Below are 19,781 nucleotides of genomic sequence, written 5' to 3'. Positions count from 1 at the left end.
TTCAGTAGTCATTTTTGGCCATTTTTGTGCTACCGACAAAGGTGCTGTTGGAACTCTTTTTAGCATTTTTGCAGTGTCTGAACAACAGTGAAAGTGAGTCAAATCTATAATAGCCCTCACCTATGTGTAATGGAATATCGCTAAAACAGAAGTGATATTTTACACTCGACACTAACTTCTCTCATCTTGTCATGTTGAAATCCTTTGTCAAGGTATGTCAAGTATTTAAAGCTTAAGTATTTTATACATTGACCTAACTGTTGGGTGCCTTAATGACACGCTGGCTTGACTAGGCTCTGTCACAGGTGAACTCTCGGTGTTAAAGAGGCATGATTGGATCCATCTTGGTGCATAAATGTAATGTATCTGAGTCCCCCACTGAAACTGTCTGCTGAGGAGCATTGGGGCTAGTCAGTCATTTTATCTAGTTCATCCATCTAGGAATGTCAGGTATCTCTGAACTTGAGAAAACACGAACCAGTGGCAGTTTTATCTATCATTTTAACTCTTTATTTGCCAGTGACACTGTTAAACATCAAATAGTGTGGCTATTTTCATCCATCTGTGCATTTGCATGAGTTTGCATGACAGTATTTTTTTAGCTCCACTATAGATAACATAAATTTACCTGGTTGTCTCATTACAAAGTTGATGGTTAAAAAAATAACATACATTTTCCATTATTTGGCCATGTTTAGTCAATATCCAAATGCAAATCCCAAGATGCGATTCATCAAAAAAGGAACTTTTCCCTGTTGTGTTTGACGATAAGTATTTTTTTTTAATTTGTGCCTGTGAGTTCACTGTGTCCCAAAGCACCCCCAAACCCTCCTCGCCATTCCTTTCCCATTCCTCGATCCATGAGAGGCCTTTGTGGGGCACATTGCTGTGCGTAGGCGAGCAGTAAAAATCTGTTTACAGGGAGAGGTTGGAAAGTTACAAGTCCCCTCAGAGTGTTCGTTCCAACTTATAGGTCGGTCAAAGTAAGTAAGTAATAAGCATCATTTTCTCAGAGTTGTGGCCTGTGTTGGAGTGATTCAGTAAAGGGGGAAGTAAAGCCTAGGGTGTCGCTCTGTGGACAGATTTGGTACTACTAATTTGACCTTGAGAATTAAAGAAAAGCAAATCCTTACTGAAAGAGTCCACAAAAGAGGGTTTTTGCATTTTTAATGCAAGTGTAGAATACACAAACTAGCTAATGACTGTACTTGGTTTATTTAGGAAGACAACAACATTTTCCATGTTTATTTTCAGGAACATCCTCTCGTATCCCTATGGCAAATGCTTTGATTTTTACAATTCAATCACGTTAGAAACTCTTCCTGGGTAATAAAATGTGTCCAGCTCAGAGTAATGGATTAAAGTCCCAGTGTTGTAATCAGTCAAGCATATCAATCAGTGTGTGCCACGGACGTTTCAGTGTCACACCACAAGTATGGATGAATAAATAAGTCACTTTAAATAGCTCACATGCCACCACTGAATTTTATTTATAAGATTGGACACACTCAAATAAGCAAAATTTCATATTTTCCTAGAAAGTCTGCATGCACTTATTATCTCCTGCCCAGATCACTGTGTGGTAAGCTTAGAAAAATGTTTCAATATGATTACATATATTTTAAGGCAAGCCACTTCAAACCCAGAACTACATGCAGACATACTGTACAGTAGTCAGTGACGATGAAAGATTGTATGCATTAATCTTAAAGACAGCATTCCATGTCCTACAGTAAATTTATAACATACCAATCCATATAGTACACGTTTGCATACAGTACAAGTATACACAAGCATTTTGGGAGTCAGCAACTACGTGTTTGCAGGAAGACGGAGTGATGAAGGGATTTAATTAGCAAGTTGTAAATCCAGAAGGCTGAATATGAGCCAAGGTGACAAGTTGTGAAGTTGATTTTGGGGGTGGAATGTTTTCTCGTATAGATGTGTGTGGTGCACGAATGAAATTTACAAGCCGGCATTCTGGGGGAGGATTCAGACATACAGTATATCTGGCGGCAACAGTTTTGTAGCATCAGCCGCTACTGATTAACAAAGCAGACATGGCTTCTAGTTAACTTCATCACACATGTAATTATAGTATACTCTATTGCAGTCTTATTAATATACGCTCACTCACAACCTGTCATTCATTAAACTGCTAAAAAAATAATATATTTCCTCACTTTGCTCTGCTATTAGTAATGTTTGTATGTTTCCACTTACTATTGCTTGATTTGTTTACAGAACAGAGGACACTGATTGGAAAAGCTGAACATATCTGTTCATGTATATTTTTAATGCTATTTTTCATCCAGATTTAAAATGTTTTAATAGGTCTTGACAGTTCCCCTCATACTTTGACCCTCTCTGTATTCCCCCTCCACATTTTTACTGCACCCGCATATCTGGGTATGTTTCTCTGACACTTGAATGTTTACACCGACGATATGTAAACTCACTACATAAATATTTGGACGTCTCCCTGTTTCCTTTTTACGTCCGAATGCCAACAGTATTAATACTAATGAGGAGGTTGTTTTTTTGGTTGTTGTTTGTTAGAGGGTTGTGTGAAAAATGTTGGTTTGCTTTAGGGACAGTCTCCGTTTTGTCGTTGGTTGTTGTTGGTATTTCACCCCCTAAGGCAAGGGTGTCAAACTCATTTTTTGTCGCGGGCTATGTGGTAGTTTTGATTACATCCGGAGGGCCGTTATGTCTTCCAACTAGGCTGCCAAAATTAATCGATTAATAAATTGACAGCTTTCTCGATCGTGCTACTCGATAGATCATTTTTGGACATTCAAATTAGTACAAATTGTTTGCAATTATTGATTTAAAATGAGGAAACACAGGAAATAATCTACAATCTTCGTTTGAATTTCATCATAAAACAGAAAGTTGGCACTCATCATTTACTTTCTCGGGCCACACAAAATGATGCGGTGGGCCAGATTTGGCCCGCGGGCTGCCACTTTGACACATGTGCCCTAAGGGAAAATGAAATGTTTCATCAAGGTTTGTTAGTGGTAGTATTGCACTAATCACAACCCAAACAACCTGTCATGGTCAAATAATCGCTGTCACTGGACAAATAGTGCTGGGAATGGCAGAAAATGAGTTACTTTGTGAAAATGAATGAATAAATGGCGTTAAAGCAGGTTAAGCCATGCAAAGGTTTTTAATGTTTCCTTAATTTTGGGGCTGTAAAACCTACTTTGACCAAGTTTTTAAAAGCAACTCCGTTTTTTTCTGTCGTCATCAATAAGTTAAACGCAGAAGTCAGTCATATGAAGGATATTAGTACATATCTCCAATTTGGTGTCAATCCAAATTATGATTGGTCCTTGGCGGAGGTCTGCGCTACACTGTATTTCTCTTAAATGGGAACATCTCTGAAGGCCAGACGAAGGTGACGAAGGGTGTTCGAGGAAATTGAAAAAGGGGTAAGTAGGTCACCCAGAGGATTCCTCCGAGAGCAAGAAAGCTCAATTTCTTCCGCCGGTAGCAGAAGCTGCAGCTTCGGAACCCCACATGTCTGTATTTATAGAGCACAGCGGATGAGTCATTTGGCCAAATGCCTGCTCTTGGCCTGCCAGACTTACAGGTCTGCACTTTGGGGAGGGCTATTTGATTTACGACATGACTCCCTCCCTGCAGCCCTCGTTCCCACCCTCCTCTTTCCCCGCACCGGCTTCCAGCCTCCCCGCCCCTTCAACTTCTCGCAGAGACCAGCGACGTACGGCACTTTCGTTCATTCTCTCCGCTCTCGGGACAGAAAAAAAAGTTTCTGGTGGAAGGAATGACTTCCTGAGGGGAAGGCAGACTAACCCTCAGCCTGACCTTGAGGAAGCAGAGCGCTGCAATGAAGTTTGAAGACGTCAATTTGCAAGGAAAGGAAGCAGTGTGAGTTTTCTGGTGGGGACGGAAGGCTTTGGGTCCATTTGTGGTCCAGGACAGGATCCGATGAAGAAGTGCGACCGACCGGCCGGGGGTCAGAAACTGCAGCGACGGGCCTCGTCCATGTCTGCAGCCCATGGACTTTAACTGCAACTCAGGTCTGTCTTTTTGAGTTATGCCCGCAGACAGTTTTACATCCAGCTGAGGCTGTTTTATTGCTCATATAATTAGACTTTGGACTATTTAAAGTTAGAAGCAGACTGATGAGCGGAAGGCGTCGTGCCATCTCTGAGGGCGGTTTCGGAGATTCTGTGGTGTTCTTATCTTAAAACAGTTTTTGATACTTTCTCCTCCAGGTTATGTCTGGAAATGGTTAATTCTATAGCTTGATTTTATTGCAGGTTTGCATCTTTAATGCATCAGTTTTGTAATTGTCCCACTGGGATGTCAATGGCCTCCCTGCAGCAGACATCTGCAAAGGTTGTATTGTGGAAATATAGATAATTGTCAGTGGAGTTGCCTTTTCTGTGTAATGTTGACAGCTTTGATACATTGAATGGTGGTTTGATGAGAAAACTGAAACAGAAAAGTCTTATAGCCCTATCTTGGTTTATAGCGGGTCATTCTAGATTGTACTTTTACACACAGCTAGTGCCTTGCTCAAGGTGATTGTGTTCAGTGACACATCATCAGGCTTCACTTTCATATACAAACTTGCCGTAATTTGAGAATTCCTGTGTCGTTGCGGAGCCCCAGGTTCTCTGCAAAATTCCAAACATTATTTGGACATTATTTCAATGTCAGGGAAGTGGACTCTGGTGTACATCATGAACATCAATCGGTTAAGCAAACTGCCCTGGGGGTTTCCTCTGTTGAGGTGTGAGTTGTCTGCACAGTTGTTTATGAAGTCTTTCATTTGTTTCTATGCATTTTGTACTTTAAAATAACATAAGGAGAAGTTTCTCATCACAGAAGTTTACAACTATAAGGTCCTAAACCGCACATGTGAAATCCAAGTATGTAGCTTTTAGAAGTCTAACCCGAAGGAATAAAAATTCATCCCAAGTATAAAAAAAGCGAGAAAAACAGCCATCCAGCTGGCGTACTTTCCTCCTTTCCACATCTAAAACACATGACCTTAAAAGTCAACTGTTGCTGGAGTCCAACGCCCATTTTGGCTGCCCGACACAAGCGCTAGCATTTTTGTTGTCATTAGTGTCTGTATCCTGATTATAACCCCACATTGACCCTTTTTTTTAACGCTCGGATCCAGCCAACAACACTTTTGGTCAGCTTTGTCAAAGAAAACGACGAGGATGCGTGCGGAGCTTCAGCGTAATCCATGTGTCAGTCACTACGTGGCAATATAAAGTGATGGAGCCTGTTGAGTAATGAACGTCAGATTTATATCTCTTTCTATCACAATAATGTGCCTTGCTGACAGGTTCTTTAGTAAATGAAATCAAGCCAGTGGATGAAAGGGATGTTGATCTACAATCCCAAAACACATCGCCTGAGTTTGGCATTTATCAACAAAACTGTGAAATTGATCATCCAGCAATTCTTTTTCTGATTTCCCTAGAGGAGAGCCCGAGTGTTGTGCTTTTGTACTGCAATTTGTCGCAATAAATCAAGGGCTTTGGGGTTTCCACTTGAAAAAGGCTTCAAAAGGCTTCCAAAAAGGGCTCAATTTCGCCTTTGAGCAGTACAGGTGTTCATTGGCCCCCGGGCAGTCACAAGTGCTGAAAGGTGATATTAACTAATATTAGTGAGTAACTCAACTGCTTGTTTCTGCTTCTTGCAAGCCTGGGTGCTGACATTTTTGTTGAATTAATAGTGGTGACAGTTTCACTGTGTCCTAAAAAAGACACAAATAGCCAAAGAAATAACTGTTATGCGAGTCACAGTGAGACTGTATCTCTATTTTTAGTTTTGTTTTTAATAACAATACATTCATTTATAATATTCTTTATTGTAGAAAAATGTACCAAAAAATCATTAATGACATACAATGACCCAAAATGTGATGTCTATAACTTTTTTTAAAATAACCAAAAATAGTCTTTTTCCCCATTAAGCGTTTTCATTTTTAACAGTATGAATTTTAAAGTTAGAGTACGTAATGTATTTGTTTTCCTTGTTTGCATATTACCTACCACGCTTTCACTTTTTAGGCAACAGTCAGTCATTAACATTGTAGCAATCCTAGCAATGATTTAATGTGTACATTTTTATGGAACATGATCGCCGTCAATCCCATAGAAACATCAACAAACAAGCGCTTTTGAGTGTCTGAATGTAGTCATCTGATTCCCTCACAAGCTTCCGACCAGACAGTTCCTATTGCTGAAGTTGTGCTTACATAATAGTGTATTTACAGCAGCCTTGGCAGAACACACACAGTCTGTTATTTGCTCAGCATGAAAACAGAACGGATGCTGCCCGGACAGCCCGTTGACCACTCTTGAACGTGATGACCCCGTCACCCCCCCCTCTCACAGCTGCATACGTAGGCAAACCGCACTTGTATACATTCTAAGCTTGGCTATCATGTTTGCCAGAGGAGACAATTATTCACCATTTTTAGGCGCCGTGATTGCGTTTTTACTCTTTAGGGTCAGTCAAGCAGACACCCCGCAGGCCCGTTCCCCCCCTTTTTGGTACTCATTTAGGATCAGATGGTAATGGATAGCCATTGTCGCTCTATGGGGTCTGTGTTCTCCAACAGAAAGATTCTTGGGGGACTCTGGTAATGTTCACATGATAGTTGATAGCAATATTGTCGACTATTGATACCATCCACGTGGGGGGTCGGGTGAAAGGGGGGTCTGCTATTAGATGGGAATTTATGCTCAGCAGGGAGAAAAGTGGACACTGAAAAGTTAACTCTTTCATTGACAATGATAGATGTCCTATCGTGTGCCTCTTTTTATCCTCTGCTGTGAACTGAAATGAGTCGACGTCCAATCCGTTTGAACTAGGAAGGATGGCAACCCACCCTCCCAGTTCTAATGGATCATCTGGACTTCGCACAATCGTGTAGATGTACTTTATATCCAGAAATGGACTCAAAAAAATGGATGGGTTTAGATAAAAAATAATTGTTTCATAGTGTAACTGAATACAACTTGTTTTAGAACTGTGTTACAGAATACAAGATTTATTATTGAATGAAACCTGGGAAAGTCTATCGATGACATCATGGTATTTAAGATAGTGTTTGGAGAAGCATCACAGTGTGAATGGGCCTTCCTTGTTTGTTTATGGGGTCGCGGCCGAGATCGTCCCATTGTTCCCGTTACTGTGCTAAAGAGAGGCGTGCGCTGGTGTGTGTGCTGTGTGTGTGTTTGTGTTGTGTGTGTGCTCACCAACCCCCTCTACAAACCTTGCCTCCTTGCCTTTCTCTTTCACACCCTCTCAGCTGTGCTCAGTCTTCGGTGCGGAGCCACCGTCCGTAAATTAGGGATTCTCTCTTAAAAAGTTGACACTCTTTAATAACCCTCTCGGGATTACCGGGAGCGGAAGTGAAGGAATGGAGATGATACACCCAACTGTTTGTAGTTTGCCTGTCTATGGATTGCCTCACTTGATATCTTCAGCATCAGGTACTGCGAGTTTCTTCATTGGATGCTGCTGGTGCATAATCCATCTTCTCTATTGTTCTTTTTGCAATGTTATATTATTTTTAATCCACTTGTTCTCCTGATTGTCATTAGACACACTGTTGAAATTTGAAATAATTCCACCAGTGCTTACTCAGACATTTGAGAAGTAATTCATGCATTGTGTTTTTGTTGTATTGTTGTTGAGTGTTAGCTATTATATATGGTCAGTACATTAAAGAAAAAATCACTTCAGACTGTAGATTCCGTACACTTTCTTTCAAATTGGGATAAATGTTTTTAACCATTTTTGTTGTTGTTTGTTTTTCCAGTAAATTGTAAGTTTTGATGGATTCGGACACTATTGTTATGCTTTTTCAAAATGAAATAAAAGGCCAACAATTGTATTCCTTGACAGTTTTGAAATGATGAGCTAATAACCATTTTTTATTTACTTATTTTTACAACAGGGGGAGACAGAGAGCGGATGACAGCCAACCATGAGACCTACCTACTTATGGCCAGCACCCAGAATGACATGGAGGATTGGGTGAAGACCATCCGCAGGGTCATATGGGCGCCTTTTGGTGGAGGTCAGTACATAAATACCCAGTTCATGCAGTCACATATGATCCAAAGTCTGACTCTTGCTCTAAATATTAATGACTGACTCAAAAACATACAATATAATACACAACATTTATTCACTACACATAAAATGTGAATAGATAATTCACACATGTTCATAAGTATTCCCATTTTACTAGTCATATTTCAAACAATAATATTCTTCCATTTGTACAACTGCAAATTTTATGATCTTAAATCTACGGGGAATTAAAATAGTATGTAATGAAATGTATACATTTTTGTGATGCATTTTTTAACATTATATCGCAAATTTCATTAGTAGGAGATTTATCGGGTACTCATTTTACACACCAAAAAATGGCATTTGAACTGGTATGTGGAGATTTTATGAAACTTTTTTTTTTACTTTGGCCTGTACATGGGGTGCATGTAATGGGGCGCACGTGCTGAATGCGTGGGCGGATCGCAGCGAACACTGGAGGCCACGTTGGCCCCTCACAATTGGATTTTGACGTCTATCACAGTTGACTGCTCTTGAAAGGGACGAGCCATTTGTCAAAGATGCCACTCGAAAGGTGCCCTTCCTCTGCCCCCCTTGTTATTCCCCCAATACTCACACACTCACACACACACACATTCGCGTTCAGGGCCAATCCAGCCTTTCCCCATTGTGCTGCAGCAGCAGATTGAGGCCCGATTGGCCACTCAGGGGCCTCCCGGTGCAATTGGGAGTGACTGATCGCGGCGGTTGGCTGTCATGTCGCTCTAGCTCGTGGGCCAGCTCGCGGTCTGAATTTAGGCTCTCTGGGATGTGCTGCCGTGGCCTCTCCTTGTGGATCCTTCCCGATTTACTGCACGGTAATTAGCGGTCGCGTTGTCCTTTTGGGAACGTTTGCATGTTAACTTTGAACATTGGGCTTCGCGTGTTCATCTGAACTGGCCTTTCAATTAAAAGAAACACAGCAATGCCTCTTAATGTGACTTTTAAGATGCTACTGCACTGTAATAGTGGCCCAGGAAGGCCTTAATTAGTACTCAGTTGCAGATTGGGCGAGGATTTTGGTGAGGGGTGGAGTTGAAAACAAACTGAAATGGACCATTATGGAGAAATGCAGGGGAAAAAAAGAGCAAGAACCAGACTGGGCGGAACATGCATGACATTTTAGAATGGCCACATTGCAAAGTTGACCAGGTTCACATAACGTGAAGTCATCTAAAATGCTGTACAGGGAACTTGTTTACAACATGTGGTTAAATTAGACTGAGTTCATGCCTTGCTGCTTTTTTGTTGTTGTTAATAAATGCTCCTATTATGTATCACATTTTATTTACTCTTGGGAAATGTGGAAATATAGACGATAATATTTGTTAGACAATAGACATCCAGTTCATTTAAAAGGGAGGGCTGTCTTTGAGCAATTTATTATAAAAAATTGGTCGTCTAGAACTTCTTACAAGTGTATCATATGTACTTTATATGCCACTATGCTTTAAATTAACCTTACAGATATTATGGTTTTTCAGTCGGTGTTCTGGTTCTGTGACCTAATTCAAAGTTGTTGGTCTTGAACTTGTGCATGATAATGTCATTTCATACATTAGCATTGCCAAATAAAATATGAATTATACTTTTGTACTGTGTTTCCACAGTCAGTCTACTGTCAAGTCACATGTGACTTGGGGAAATATTTTGAAACTCGTGACTAGGACGTCTGCAAAGATGACCTCTTTAAATGCTCACAACATTCCTCACTTTTCAGTTGGCTGGACGTATGCGCTTTGTAAGCATTACAACTCATTGAAGACTCATAACTCTAATTATCCTTGACTTTCATGAACCTGAGAAAGATGGAACTCAAGAGGAATAGTTGTAATTCTCTCATTGAGAGCTAGATTCTTTAATCGACTTTAGCTCTTTTGTTTTTCAATCAAAATGGTGGAATGTTGGCAGTCTAATCTGGGCAGGTCTAGTGTGTTTCTTTTTCGTAAATTCATCAACAAACGCTTCCTGCTGACATTGACAAAGTGTATCAGCTTCAAGACCGGTAAGTATGATGGCAACAACAAGACTTTGTGTCAGGCTAAATCTGTGTTAGAATAATATATTCCAAATAATAAAAGTAATTATGCATTAGTTTTAAAATAAATAAATAAATGCAATTTTTTTTACAATAGACTGGGTTTTTGTTACATTTTGTTTGGGTTTGGATGGGTGTGTTTTCCTTATGTGTGCTGTCCGTGTGATTATAAATACGTTCCACCTGCTGTGTTTTTCTGGTGCCCCTTCCCTCGTGTGACCCAGGTGTTTGTAATGGTCTTATCATCCCCTGCCCATGTATTTAAACCCTGTGTGGGATTGTTGTTTCGTTTGGGTTATGTCATCTTTTTGTCGGTGTGAGTATGTGTCATCTCCCAATAAGTTTGTTCCTTTATTAATTTTACCCATTTTTAAGTTTATAAGGTTTTTTTCTGTTATTTTTCATTAAAGCCTTGAGTTTTGTGCACCAGCACTCTGTTTTGTTGCCTGCTTCCTGCTCCCCTGGGTCTCACTCCCCTTCTCAGGCGAAGGTGATCATAACAGAATACTCCCACCCAGACTGACTGTCTGTGTGATATATATAGTACAAAAAATTCATTATTTGTTGTTGTAGGCAGGAATTTTGAAATGCATCATCCACTTTGACTTTGACTGGTTAGGCTGAATTCTGCTCTGTGTGCTCCTTTTTTTAAACTATATGTTTGTCCTTGTGCTATTACCACATTGTAGGGATCTTTGGCCAGAAGCTGGAAGAAACAGTGCGGTACGAGCGTCGCTATGGGAACAAAATGGCACCAGTGCTGGTAGAGCAGTGTGTGGATTTCATCCGCCAGCGAGGGCTTTGCGAAGAAGGACTTTTCAGGCTGCCCGGGCAAGCCAATCTGGTTAAAGAGCTGCAGGAGGCGTTTGACTGCGGCGAGAAGCCCCTCTTTGACTGGTGGGAGATAATTGCGTATCCTTAATAATCCGTCATTAAAGCCTCATTTTTTTAAATCTCATTTTGTGCATTTTCAGTAACACAGACGTGCACACAGTAGCATCACTGCTAAAGCTCTATCTCCGAGAACTCCCCGAGCCCGTCGTCCCTTTCCACAAGTACGACGACTTCCTGGCCTGTACGAAATTGCTTGGCAAGGACGATGAGACGGTGAGACAAGTTGTCCGTCGTAAAGAGGGTGCTTTCCATCCATGCGTACCCACATGACTAAGTTGTCTTTTTTATCATTAGCAGGGTATGAAGGAGCTGAAAAAGCTGGTGGGAGGTCTACCACTTGTCAACTATAACCTTCTCAAGTACATCTGCAGGTAGCAGGTTTTGGGCTAATTAACATTTTTAGAAACAGAAACAAACCCTAGGAATCAATTGTAAATTGAAATGAATCCATTTGTGTCTCCTTGAAAGATTTCTTGATGAAGTGCAGTCATATTCCGGCGTGAATAAAATGAGTGTGCACAATTTGGCCACGGTATTTGGGCCAAACATCCTCCGGCCAAAAGTGGAGGATCCCGTCACCATCATGGAAGGTTGGTATTGAACGCGCACCAGTGGTTTCCACGCAAATCCAAGCTGAAGACAGTTCTCGTGTACACACTCTGCAGGAACGTCTCTGGTCCAGCAGCTCATGGCCGTCTTGATTGGCCGGCACGACGCTCTCTTCCCACAAGACGAGGAAAGTCCGGCCAGCCAGCTGCTACCCGCCAACAACAACGTGGACTCGCCCCGTCGAGCCGCGGCCCAGAATGCCGAGAACAACAACGTCCAGGCGGTCCGTCAGTGCGTGTGGGAGGCTTTAGATGACGACCGAGGATCCCCGCGCTCCACCAGCCCTCGGAACATTCCGGGACACTTGGACAAAAGCCGTAGTCCTCCACTGACGGTTAAAAAGAACCCTGCATTCAGTAAAGGAAGCGGGATCGTCACCAATGGCTCCTTTAGCTCCTCGCCTCCATCTTCGGATCTAAACCAGGACAAGTGTCCGATTTTGAGTGGCGGAAGCTTACCGCGGCGCCGAAACGGGGCACTGAAGGGCACAAAAATGGGAACAAGTGGCATTCCGGGAGGAGGCAACGCCAACGGGGTTCTTCGCATGGGAGTCTCCGGCTCTGACGCGGTGGCGGCGGTCTTGAACGGCCGCGGTGGTTTTTGGGTACCTAATGGATGCGTCACTTTACGGGAGGCGAATAAAAGCCTTTGCGACTATCCTAACGGGGATCAACTATGCAACCAGAATCGTTTGTCCACGTACGACAACGTACACTTGAACCATCAGAACCTCCAGCAACACAACCACGTACCGTGTCTCAGCAGCAGTTGCGAGGACAAGCAGAGCGTGGACAGCGCCACCTGGTCCACGTCCTCCTGCGAGATCTCCCTGCCGGAGAACTCCACCTCCTGTCGCTCCTCCACGACCACCTGTCCCGAGCAGGACTTCTACGGCTGCCACTACCAGGACCTGGACGCTCCCAACCAGGAGGCTGGCGCCGGTGGTGGCGGCGGGGACGAGGGACGGGATAGCGGAAGGGAGGCAACGGGAGGAGACGGGACGGTGAGGAACGACAGCGAGCAAGGCGGCAAGTTCGGCGCGGCTGGAGGACACAGTGCGCTGCACAGCCTGGTGGCCAGTCTCAAGCATGAGATGCTCAAGCAAAAGGCAGATTATGAGGCCAGGATAAAGAGGTGACATTAATACCAAATATATACATTCTCTAAATCAGATGTGTCAAAGTGGCGGCACGGGGGCCAAATCTGGCCCGCCACATCATTTTGTGTGGCCCGGGAAAGTAAATCATGAGTGCCCACTTTCTGTTTTAGGATCAAATTAAAATAAAGAGTATAGATGTATATTACATTTCATGATTTTCCCCCTTTCAAATCAATAATTGTAATTTTTTAATCTTTTTTTTATGTTTTTAGTTCAAAAATCATTTTGTAAAATCTAAAAATATATAACAAAAAGCTAAAATAAACATTGTTTTAGATCTATAAAACAACTGAATATTCAGGGATTTTAATCCAGTTCTTTTAATCCATTTATAAAAAAATATATCTAAATATTATATCTAAAATGATCCGGCCCACGTGAAATCAAGTTGACGTTAAAATGGCCCACGAACCAACCCGGGTCTAACACCCCTGCTCTAAATAATAGAAGAACCAAATGAAGTAACTAACCAAACCATATTTCACAGTGTAAGGGTACAAAAGGTTGGGCCTTACAACACGGTTCCTTGTTGACCAACCACTCTCATTTTCCCAGCTTGGAACAACGCAACCTGGACTTGGAGTCGGAGATGGTGAGCCTGCACGAGGAGCTGGACCAGGAGCGAAAGAAGTACACCATGGCCGAGATCAAGCTGCGCAATGCCGAGCGCGCCAAGGATGACGCGGAGCGCCGGAACAACATGCTTCAGAAGGAGATGGAGCAGTTCTTTTCCACTTTTAGCGACCTCACCATTGGCGGAGGCAACTCCACATCTGCCGACACCCGACGGCCCGATCGCAGCAACCCTATCTGGATACAGTGAAGGGGGAGGGCGAAAACACCCAGAAAGACTATAAAGTTTATTGTGAAGCTCCAAGCGGGATTTGGCAGCTGGTTTGGGTGAGGAACTCTTTCCATTAGGAGTGTTATAACGGCAAGGAGCTAGAAAAGAAGCTTGGTAGATGCTTCCACAGACAGCAAAAGCACTAAGCACATTTACTATCACTATTGTCTAAACATGAAAACACAGTATAAGTATTTTGAATTTGGCAGCTCCAATTAAGTTTGGTCTAGATTTATGGTTCTTAGCCTCATTATTATCTTAGTATTCTAAGGAACCAACATTTACGGTACATGAACGGAAAAGCAACAACTCACATTTTAACTTTTGCTATTTTTTGTTTTAAAATCTGGAAAATGGCTAGCAGCTCCAATATTAAGTTAGTGGCTAGTTGATTTTTAAAACCATTTACAACACTGAAATTAAAAAGGTACGGATCAAAAACCTTCATAGAGTCGGATCAGCTTTAGTGTTTCTTAAATTATTAAATTATTATTGGTCATTTAAGGTCATCAACGCTTTGTCCATTTGGACTGGACCGTCGTCAACGTAACTGAAAGATGATCATTCAACCTCAGCCATCCCAGTTCAAATGATTTCGACTTCTATCGCTGTCACTGGCAGTGAATGAGTTAACTCACCTGCATATTAGCTGAATTGCTGATGTGATAGTGAAAACTTTATTGAACACCTACTACAACGTCACCTATGGTGACGACAGGGTGAGACTTTATGTAAATAGGATACTATTTAAATCCTCCAAAGACTCGTGCTTAAAAAAAAGTGTGGCGAAACACACGTCTTATCTAAAAAAGAGGCATAAAAGCTTAACTGTGCTATTTAAATGTACATACATGTTCACACTGTACATGTGCTTGCACTTACTTGTGTCTTGTTGTCAGTGCGCAATGGGCTCATGACCAAAAAAAATACCCAAACAGCAGCTAGTGTGTAGCAAGTGTCGATGCAATATTAAATGGACTTATTTTATTATTGCATTAAACCAAAAAAATCTCGGTACGAGATGGTCATTTTAAACCTGCTGCTGGTCATTGCAGGTGCATGCTAAGTTGCATTGCTATGTTCTGTATTGACCGCATTTGCCTTCGTTAATCGGCGTGCCCCGATGAATCATCAAATGTCATTGCGCATGATCATCACCCTCACCTAAAGACTTTTTAACAGTGAGTGAAAAACTTGGACTACTGTGGAATAATCCACATGTGATACTTGATACTTAAAGAAGTGATTGTACAAATGTTAAAATAAAAATGCATCAAACAAATGGATACTCTTCCTTCTATATGTTGAAAAAAATCAGTTTTTTCCTGCAAAAGCCAAAAAAACAGTCAATTGTCTAAGATCAAAGATTGTTTATTTTCAATCACATACATTACATAGTATTGTTTTGTTTTTACATACACAGTTCCTTTAAAATGTGTTTGGAGTAACAGCTCTCACTTTCAGCTCTCTTTTTATTTTATATTTTGCAATGGTTTCGGGCTTTTGTTTGCCTTAAGCTTTGAGATCATCAGCAGGAAACTTTTTTTTTCTTCTTTTTTCATTTATTGTCAACCCAACAAAATGGTGTATGAAAACAGTAAAAGAGGGAAAACTGAAGAAAATCCCTTGGTACAGATGACCTATATTCATGTGTCGTTAAATTATTTCAACTTTCAATTAAGATACTCGTGTTGCCGTTCTTGTGTCAGCTTTTATTGCATTATTGGATTGTTATTATTTACAATATGATAACAAAAGTGCTTGTCCCGAAAAAGGTCTTGGGAACCTTTTTGTCTTTATAATAGTTAAATTTTGTAAATGGAAGGCTAGCCGCATCAAGTGCTCTCTTCGGGCTCCATATGGGCCAAAGTTGCTTTTCAAATTTATCCTACATTTCAATGTGATTACACATCAGTTTTTTTTACCTCACACATGCATCCACACACGCATTCATTATTCCCAAAAGGAAAGCAAATCAGCACAAGATTTTTAAAAAGTTGTGTTTTCAGTTCCGATTGTGTTGACTAGCTGGTTTATTTCAAAAGACACATACACACACACATTCCATTCACAAGCGCACATCCAAAAATCATACAAATGACAAATGATTAGTTTCTAATATTACATTCAGTGCTGGCAAGGACCCAAAATGTCTTGTCTTATATATAGAGATGGTTTTGTTGTTGTTGCTGCCAAAGTGATTTCAATCCAAATGGAATCATGGATAGATCATTAAAATATGTTTTTCATTTGAATAAAAAGGTGTAGATTTACAAAAACAAATTTCCATGTGAAGAAATGTCCACCGTCAATTGAATTTTAATGTTAAGCCTTATTTTTGTGTGTTTTTAAAATGAGAACATATTCACTTGACTATATGATGTTAACAAATTTAAATTAATTGCTTTTTGGAGTAAAACACATTCCAATAACAACAACAAAGTGAGGAACTCTCACCGAGAAAATGAAAAAATTAAATAAAAGGAAAGTGGTACAGAACTTATGAAGATACATAATTATACGTGCTTGATGGTTTTGGGGAAAAAATACAGTAGAAGAAAAAAAAAATCATTGTAACCCTGTTTAAAGAGAGAAAGTAGTTGCCTCGACCCAGCAGACCCTGAACATAACATCAAGCCAGACTGCAATTTATTTGGGGGACAGTCCCCTCTAGCTGGCCACCCAAGATACTACAGGTGTAAATCAAAACGGCCATTTTTGAAAGAGGAGCTCAGGTAAGTGTCAAGTAAAGTTTTTCCCATGGCGTTTAGCACTGTTTACATTTTTGGTCAAAAATCCATGCCATTTTATATTTCAATCAAGCCTTTGACAGGTGGCTGTTCGCTCTTGGTTTGCTTTATTGTTGGGTTGGCCAAAATGAAAAAGTTTGACAAAACCTTTTTGATAAATAGTAGAAATTTAAGCCTAATTGTCAGGAGGGACGACAGCTGACATGTGTCACAGTGTTGGTGGATTTGAGCCATATACATTTGGCATTTTGCATTTACAGTGACTGTAAATGTTATGTGAACTCATGCACGAGTGCAGGAGCAATTAAGTCTGCACGGTGCATCAACAGTGGAAATAATGAGGAAAAAAAGGAATTAACACTATTTTATTTTGAGTAAAATGTAATTTATTTTAGATTTATTTTTCCTATTTTATTTGACTTTATTGTACTGATTTTTTTCCATGTTTAAGTCAACCAAATTTAATCACCAAAAATATACGTATTTGATTTAACTGAGATTTTTGTGTTGGTTTATTGTTTATTTCAACGTAAACGACAAATTAATATGTCTAGAAAATGGCAACGGAGTGATCTTAGGTTGCCAGAATATTTTTATTTTTGTGTAATAGAGTCAAATAAAATTTTTCCAAAGTAAATAAAATAAATTGCATCTTGCTGAAATAAATTCCGATGAAAAACAAGAAGCTTCCAGCATACTGGCCGTTAGTCCCACTGTATTCCCGTCAGCTATACACAATTACATTATTTACAGGAGGCCCAGGTGTGTTTTTAACACACGTACACATTTCAGGGGTTAATTTTGGAGAAACTACAGCAGATGCCACATGAGAAGGACAAAGACAGGAGCGCATAAATGCTTTTTGGGGGCGGCCATTTGAGAGGGGGCGCAGGGGGAGCAGCAGCCAGCCAGATTGTGATGCATTTACACTTAAAGGAGATGCAAGTCAAAGCCGCTTTTTGTTTTGCAATACATGTGGGCTAATATAAGCAAAGCAACTAGAGGATCATCCACATTAGATAACTTGACATACCACTGCTGTTTTTTGTTCAGCATGACAACGCGCAGACTCGGTGGTCTCCTATTGATTGTTTCCCATTTTTTCCCTTTTTGTTTTCACAATAGCGCCCCCTTCCCCTCGCCTTTCTCCGTCTTCCTCAGCGGCGGAAGAAGGCGGGGTTGCGCAGGCAGGCGGCTAGTCACCTGCAGCACCCCAGCGGTCCCGCCGAGGTCTCCAAGCTGCTGTCGGTGTCTGAGGCCAGGGTCTGGTCGGTGGACATGGACGAGATGTCGTTGATGGACGAGGAAGGAGGGAGGCTCTCGCTGCTGTTCATTGCTGCACCTGCGCTGAGGGAAGCAACGGCGGCGCCGGGGTTACAACGTACCAGAGCGCCCACGCCGGCGCTGGGACCAATCGTGCCAAATAGGTAAGTGGGGAAAGCACGGGGAAAGGTTACGAGGTGTTGGACGAGTACACATCACAACGTGGCTATTGGGACTTTGGTTCGCTGGGAAACCAAAGGCCGCAGGAAATGAAGTCACCAGATCAGGGCCAATTCATTTTTCAGTAACCTCAAATGGAATTGTTTGAGGATATTTTCATTTCTTTGGGACAACTGAGTTGGATTAAGGCCTTCTCTGCTGGCCTAAGAAATATCTGAATCATATATTATATTTTGTCCATCAATACTTATTAAATAATTCCAAATTGTCTGTTAGCTTCCCTTCCCCCTGGTTGCACTTCTTCCAGATGTGTTTTCATATTGAAGCATTTAACCAATCACATTCCAGCCATTATTTGTTGCCAGGGTCAGAAATCTGCCCCAAGGCCTTCACAATCAGTTCTGCAGGCTCTGCTGCATTAAACAACCGTCAATAAGACTGTTGCTTTAACCAATCAGATTTCGAGTTGGCAACACCACAATGCCTTGTCGCGGGCGTAGGGATACGTCATTGCCTTGTCGCAGGCATAGGGATACGTCATCGCTTTCACCAACTATGATTGGCTAGTGATTAGCCAGAGCTACTAAACTGTATCTGTAGCGAGCTGCACAAGTATATATGCACAAAATATTGTTGAAGGCGCTACGAGAAAATGCACGGACCGCCACTGCTTGATCATGTTTTCGGATGAGATATCGTCATTTTGGAGGCCCCCAAAGTACTGGTGACTATATTATTGTTGTTTGGAGTATTTCTCATGGTCTATATATAAAGGGATTAGATTGGTATGGGCAAAACAAGAAAAAAAATGGATCTGAGTGCTACTCTAAAAATCCCTATAGCAAAATCCATCTAGGCTTGGAGGATAGGGACTTGTCACAAATAGCAAGTAAATGCAAGTAATTGAGGGCTGTCCTAAAAATGCTGACACTGTTCACTTCTCTCTTTGGACAGCCTTAACGGCTGTTTTTACTCAAGAATATTCCATCTAGTATTGACAAAGTGTCACCTTTACCAATTTTTGCACATCTCTGTTATGGCTTTACTACTGTATTCAATGTTGTAGCCTCACAATTTTACTATTTTACACTCCTCCTCACCACCAAACACTACTCTGACACATTAAACCCACATTTGTTGGTTTGGGGAATAATAATCAAAATGTGTCGTGTTAGATTGTGCATCAACTAAACCAAGGGTGTCAGACTCGGGTTGGTTCGCGGGACGCATTAACGTCAACTCGGTTTCATATGGGCCGGACCATTTTTGATATAATATTTAGATTTCTTTTTAATAAAAGGATTAAAAGAACTGGATTAAAAGCCCTGACTATTCCGTTTTTTATAGATCTAAAACAATGTTTATTTTAGCTTTTTTAAAACATATTTTTAGATTTTACAAATTGATTTTTGAACTAAAAACACAGAAAAAAAATATTAAAAAATTACAATTATTGATTTAAAAGGGGGAAAATCGGGAAATGTAATATACATCTATACTCTTCATTTTAATTTGATCCTAAAACAGAAAGTCGGCACTCATGATTTACTTTCTCGGGCCACACAAAATCATGCGGCCGCCACTTTAATACCTGTGAACTAAACCACTTGCACAAATAGCGACTGCACTATTGCTCGCTTGACAATACTGTTTTTTCAATGCAGAAATGCAAATGATAAGGATTTTCTAAACCCTTAAAACGTGCAAAATTGCTCAGAGTCCTTATAGATAAGTGACCATTTTAACATGCACTGTACCCAATAGGCCTGTCATTGTTTCCCAAAGAACTTAAGTCAAGTAACATAGAAAATACCGTCTATATTATAAATGATACATCAACACATTTTGATCATAAGTTATCACTTAGCTTCAAATGAGAGAAGACAAATGGACAAGACAATGGGGTATGTGAATATT

The 19,781-nt window shown here is 40.9% G+C and overlaps 2 protein-coding genes and 1 long non-coding RNA gene across 14 annotated transcripts in view; 2 read left to right on the top strand and 1 right to left on the bottom strand.

The window, feature by feature from the left end:
• arhgap24 (Rho GTPase activating protein 24) overlaps window positions 1-16,209 on the top strand; it is a 26,741-nt gene extending 10,532 nt beyond the window's left edge. Inside the window, exons 1-8 of one of the 4 annotated variants that reach the window (XM_077622073.1) lie at window positions 7,308-7,499; window positions 7,967-8,089; window positions 10,855-11,062; window positions 11,140-11,272; window positions 11,354-11,430; window positions 11,528-11,649; window positions 11,725-12,802; window positions 13,383-16,209. In XM_077622073.1, the coding sequence (XP_077478199.1) occupies window positions 7,427-7,499; window positions 7,967-8,089; window positions 10,855-11,062; window positions 11,140-11,272; window positions 11,354-11,430; window positions 11,528-11,649; window positions 11,725-12,802; window positions 13,383-13,650 (2,082 nt within the window). In that variant the 5' untranslated portion in view covers window positions 7,308-7,426 and the 3' untranslated portion in view covers window positions 13,651-16,209. Of the gene's footprint in view, window positions 1-7,307; window positions 7,500-7,966; window positions 8,090-8,432; window positions 8,946-10,854; window positions 11,063-11,139; window positions 11,273-11,353; window positions 11,431-11,527; window positions 11,650-11,724; window positions 12,803-13,382 lie in introns of those variants that run through there. The other 3 variants (XM_077622072.1, XM_077622071.1, XM_077622074.1) reach the window with 3 other exon arrangements.
• The window catches only part of mapk10 (mitogen-activated protein kinase 10), a 19,087-nt gene continuing 14,327 nt past the window's right edge, over window positions 15,022-19,781 (bottom strand). For 6 of the 9 annotated variants that reach the window (XM_077622076.1, XM_077622078.1, XM_077622079.1 and 3 more), the window contains one exon: window positions 15,022-17,763. In XM_077622076.1, coding sequence (XP_077478202.1) covers window positions 17,621-17,763 — 143 coding nt within the window. In that variant the 3' untranslated portion in view covers window positions 15,022-17,620. Of the gene's footprint in view, window positions 17,769-19,781 lie in introns of all 9 variants that reach the window. The other 3 variants (XM_077622083.1, XM_077622081.1, XM_077622082.1) reach the window with 3 other exon arrangements.
• The window catches only part of LOC144090532 (uncharacterized), a 12,773-nt gene continuing 10,508 nt past the window's right edge, over window positions 17,517-19,781 (top strand). The window contains exon 1 of the long non-coding RNA XR_013305425.1: window positions 17,517-17,848. This is a non-coding gene — a long non-coding RNA (uncharacterized LOC144090532). The remainder of the gene's footprint in view (window positions 17,849-19,781) is intronic.

Source organism: Stigmatopora argus, chromosome 16, assembly GCF_051989625.1.
Source record: "Stigmatopora argus isolate UIUO_Sarg chromosome 16, RoL_Sarg_1.0, whole genome shotgun sequence".
Classification (NCBI taxonomy): domain Eukaryota; kingdom Metazoa; phylum Chordata; class Actinopteri; order Syngnathiformes; family Syngnathidae; genus Stigmatopora; species Stigmatopora argus.
This window is presented reverse-complemented; position numbering and strand designations above follow the sequence as displayed.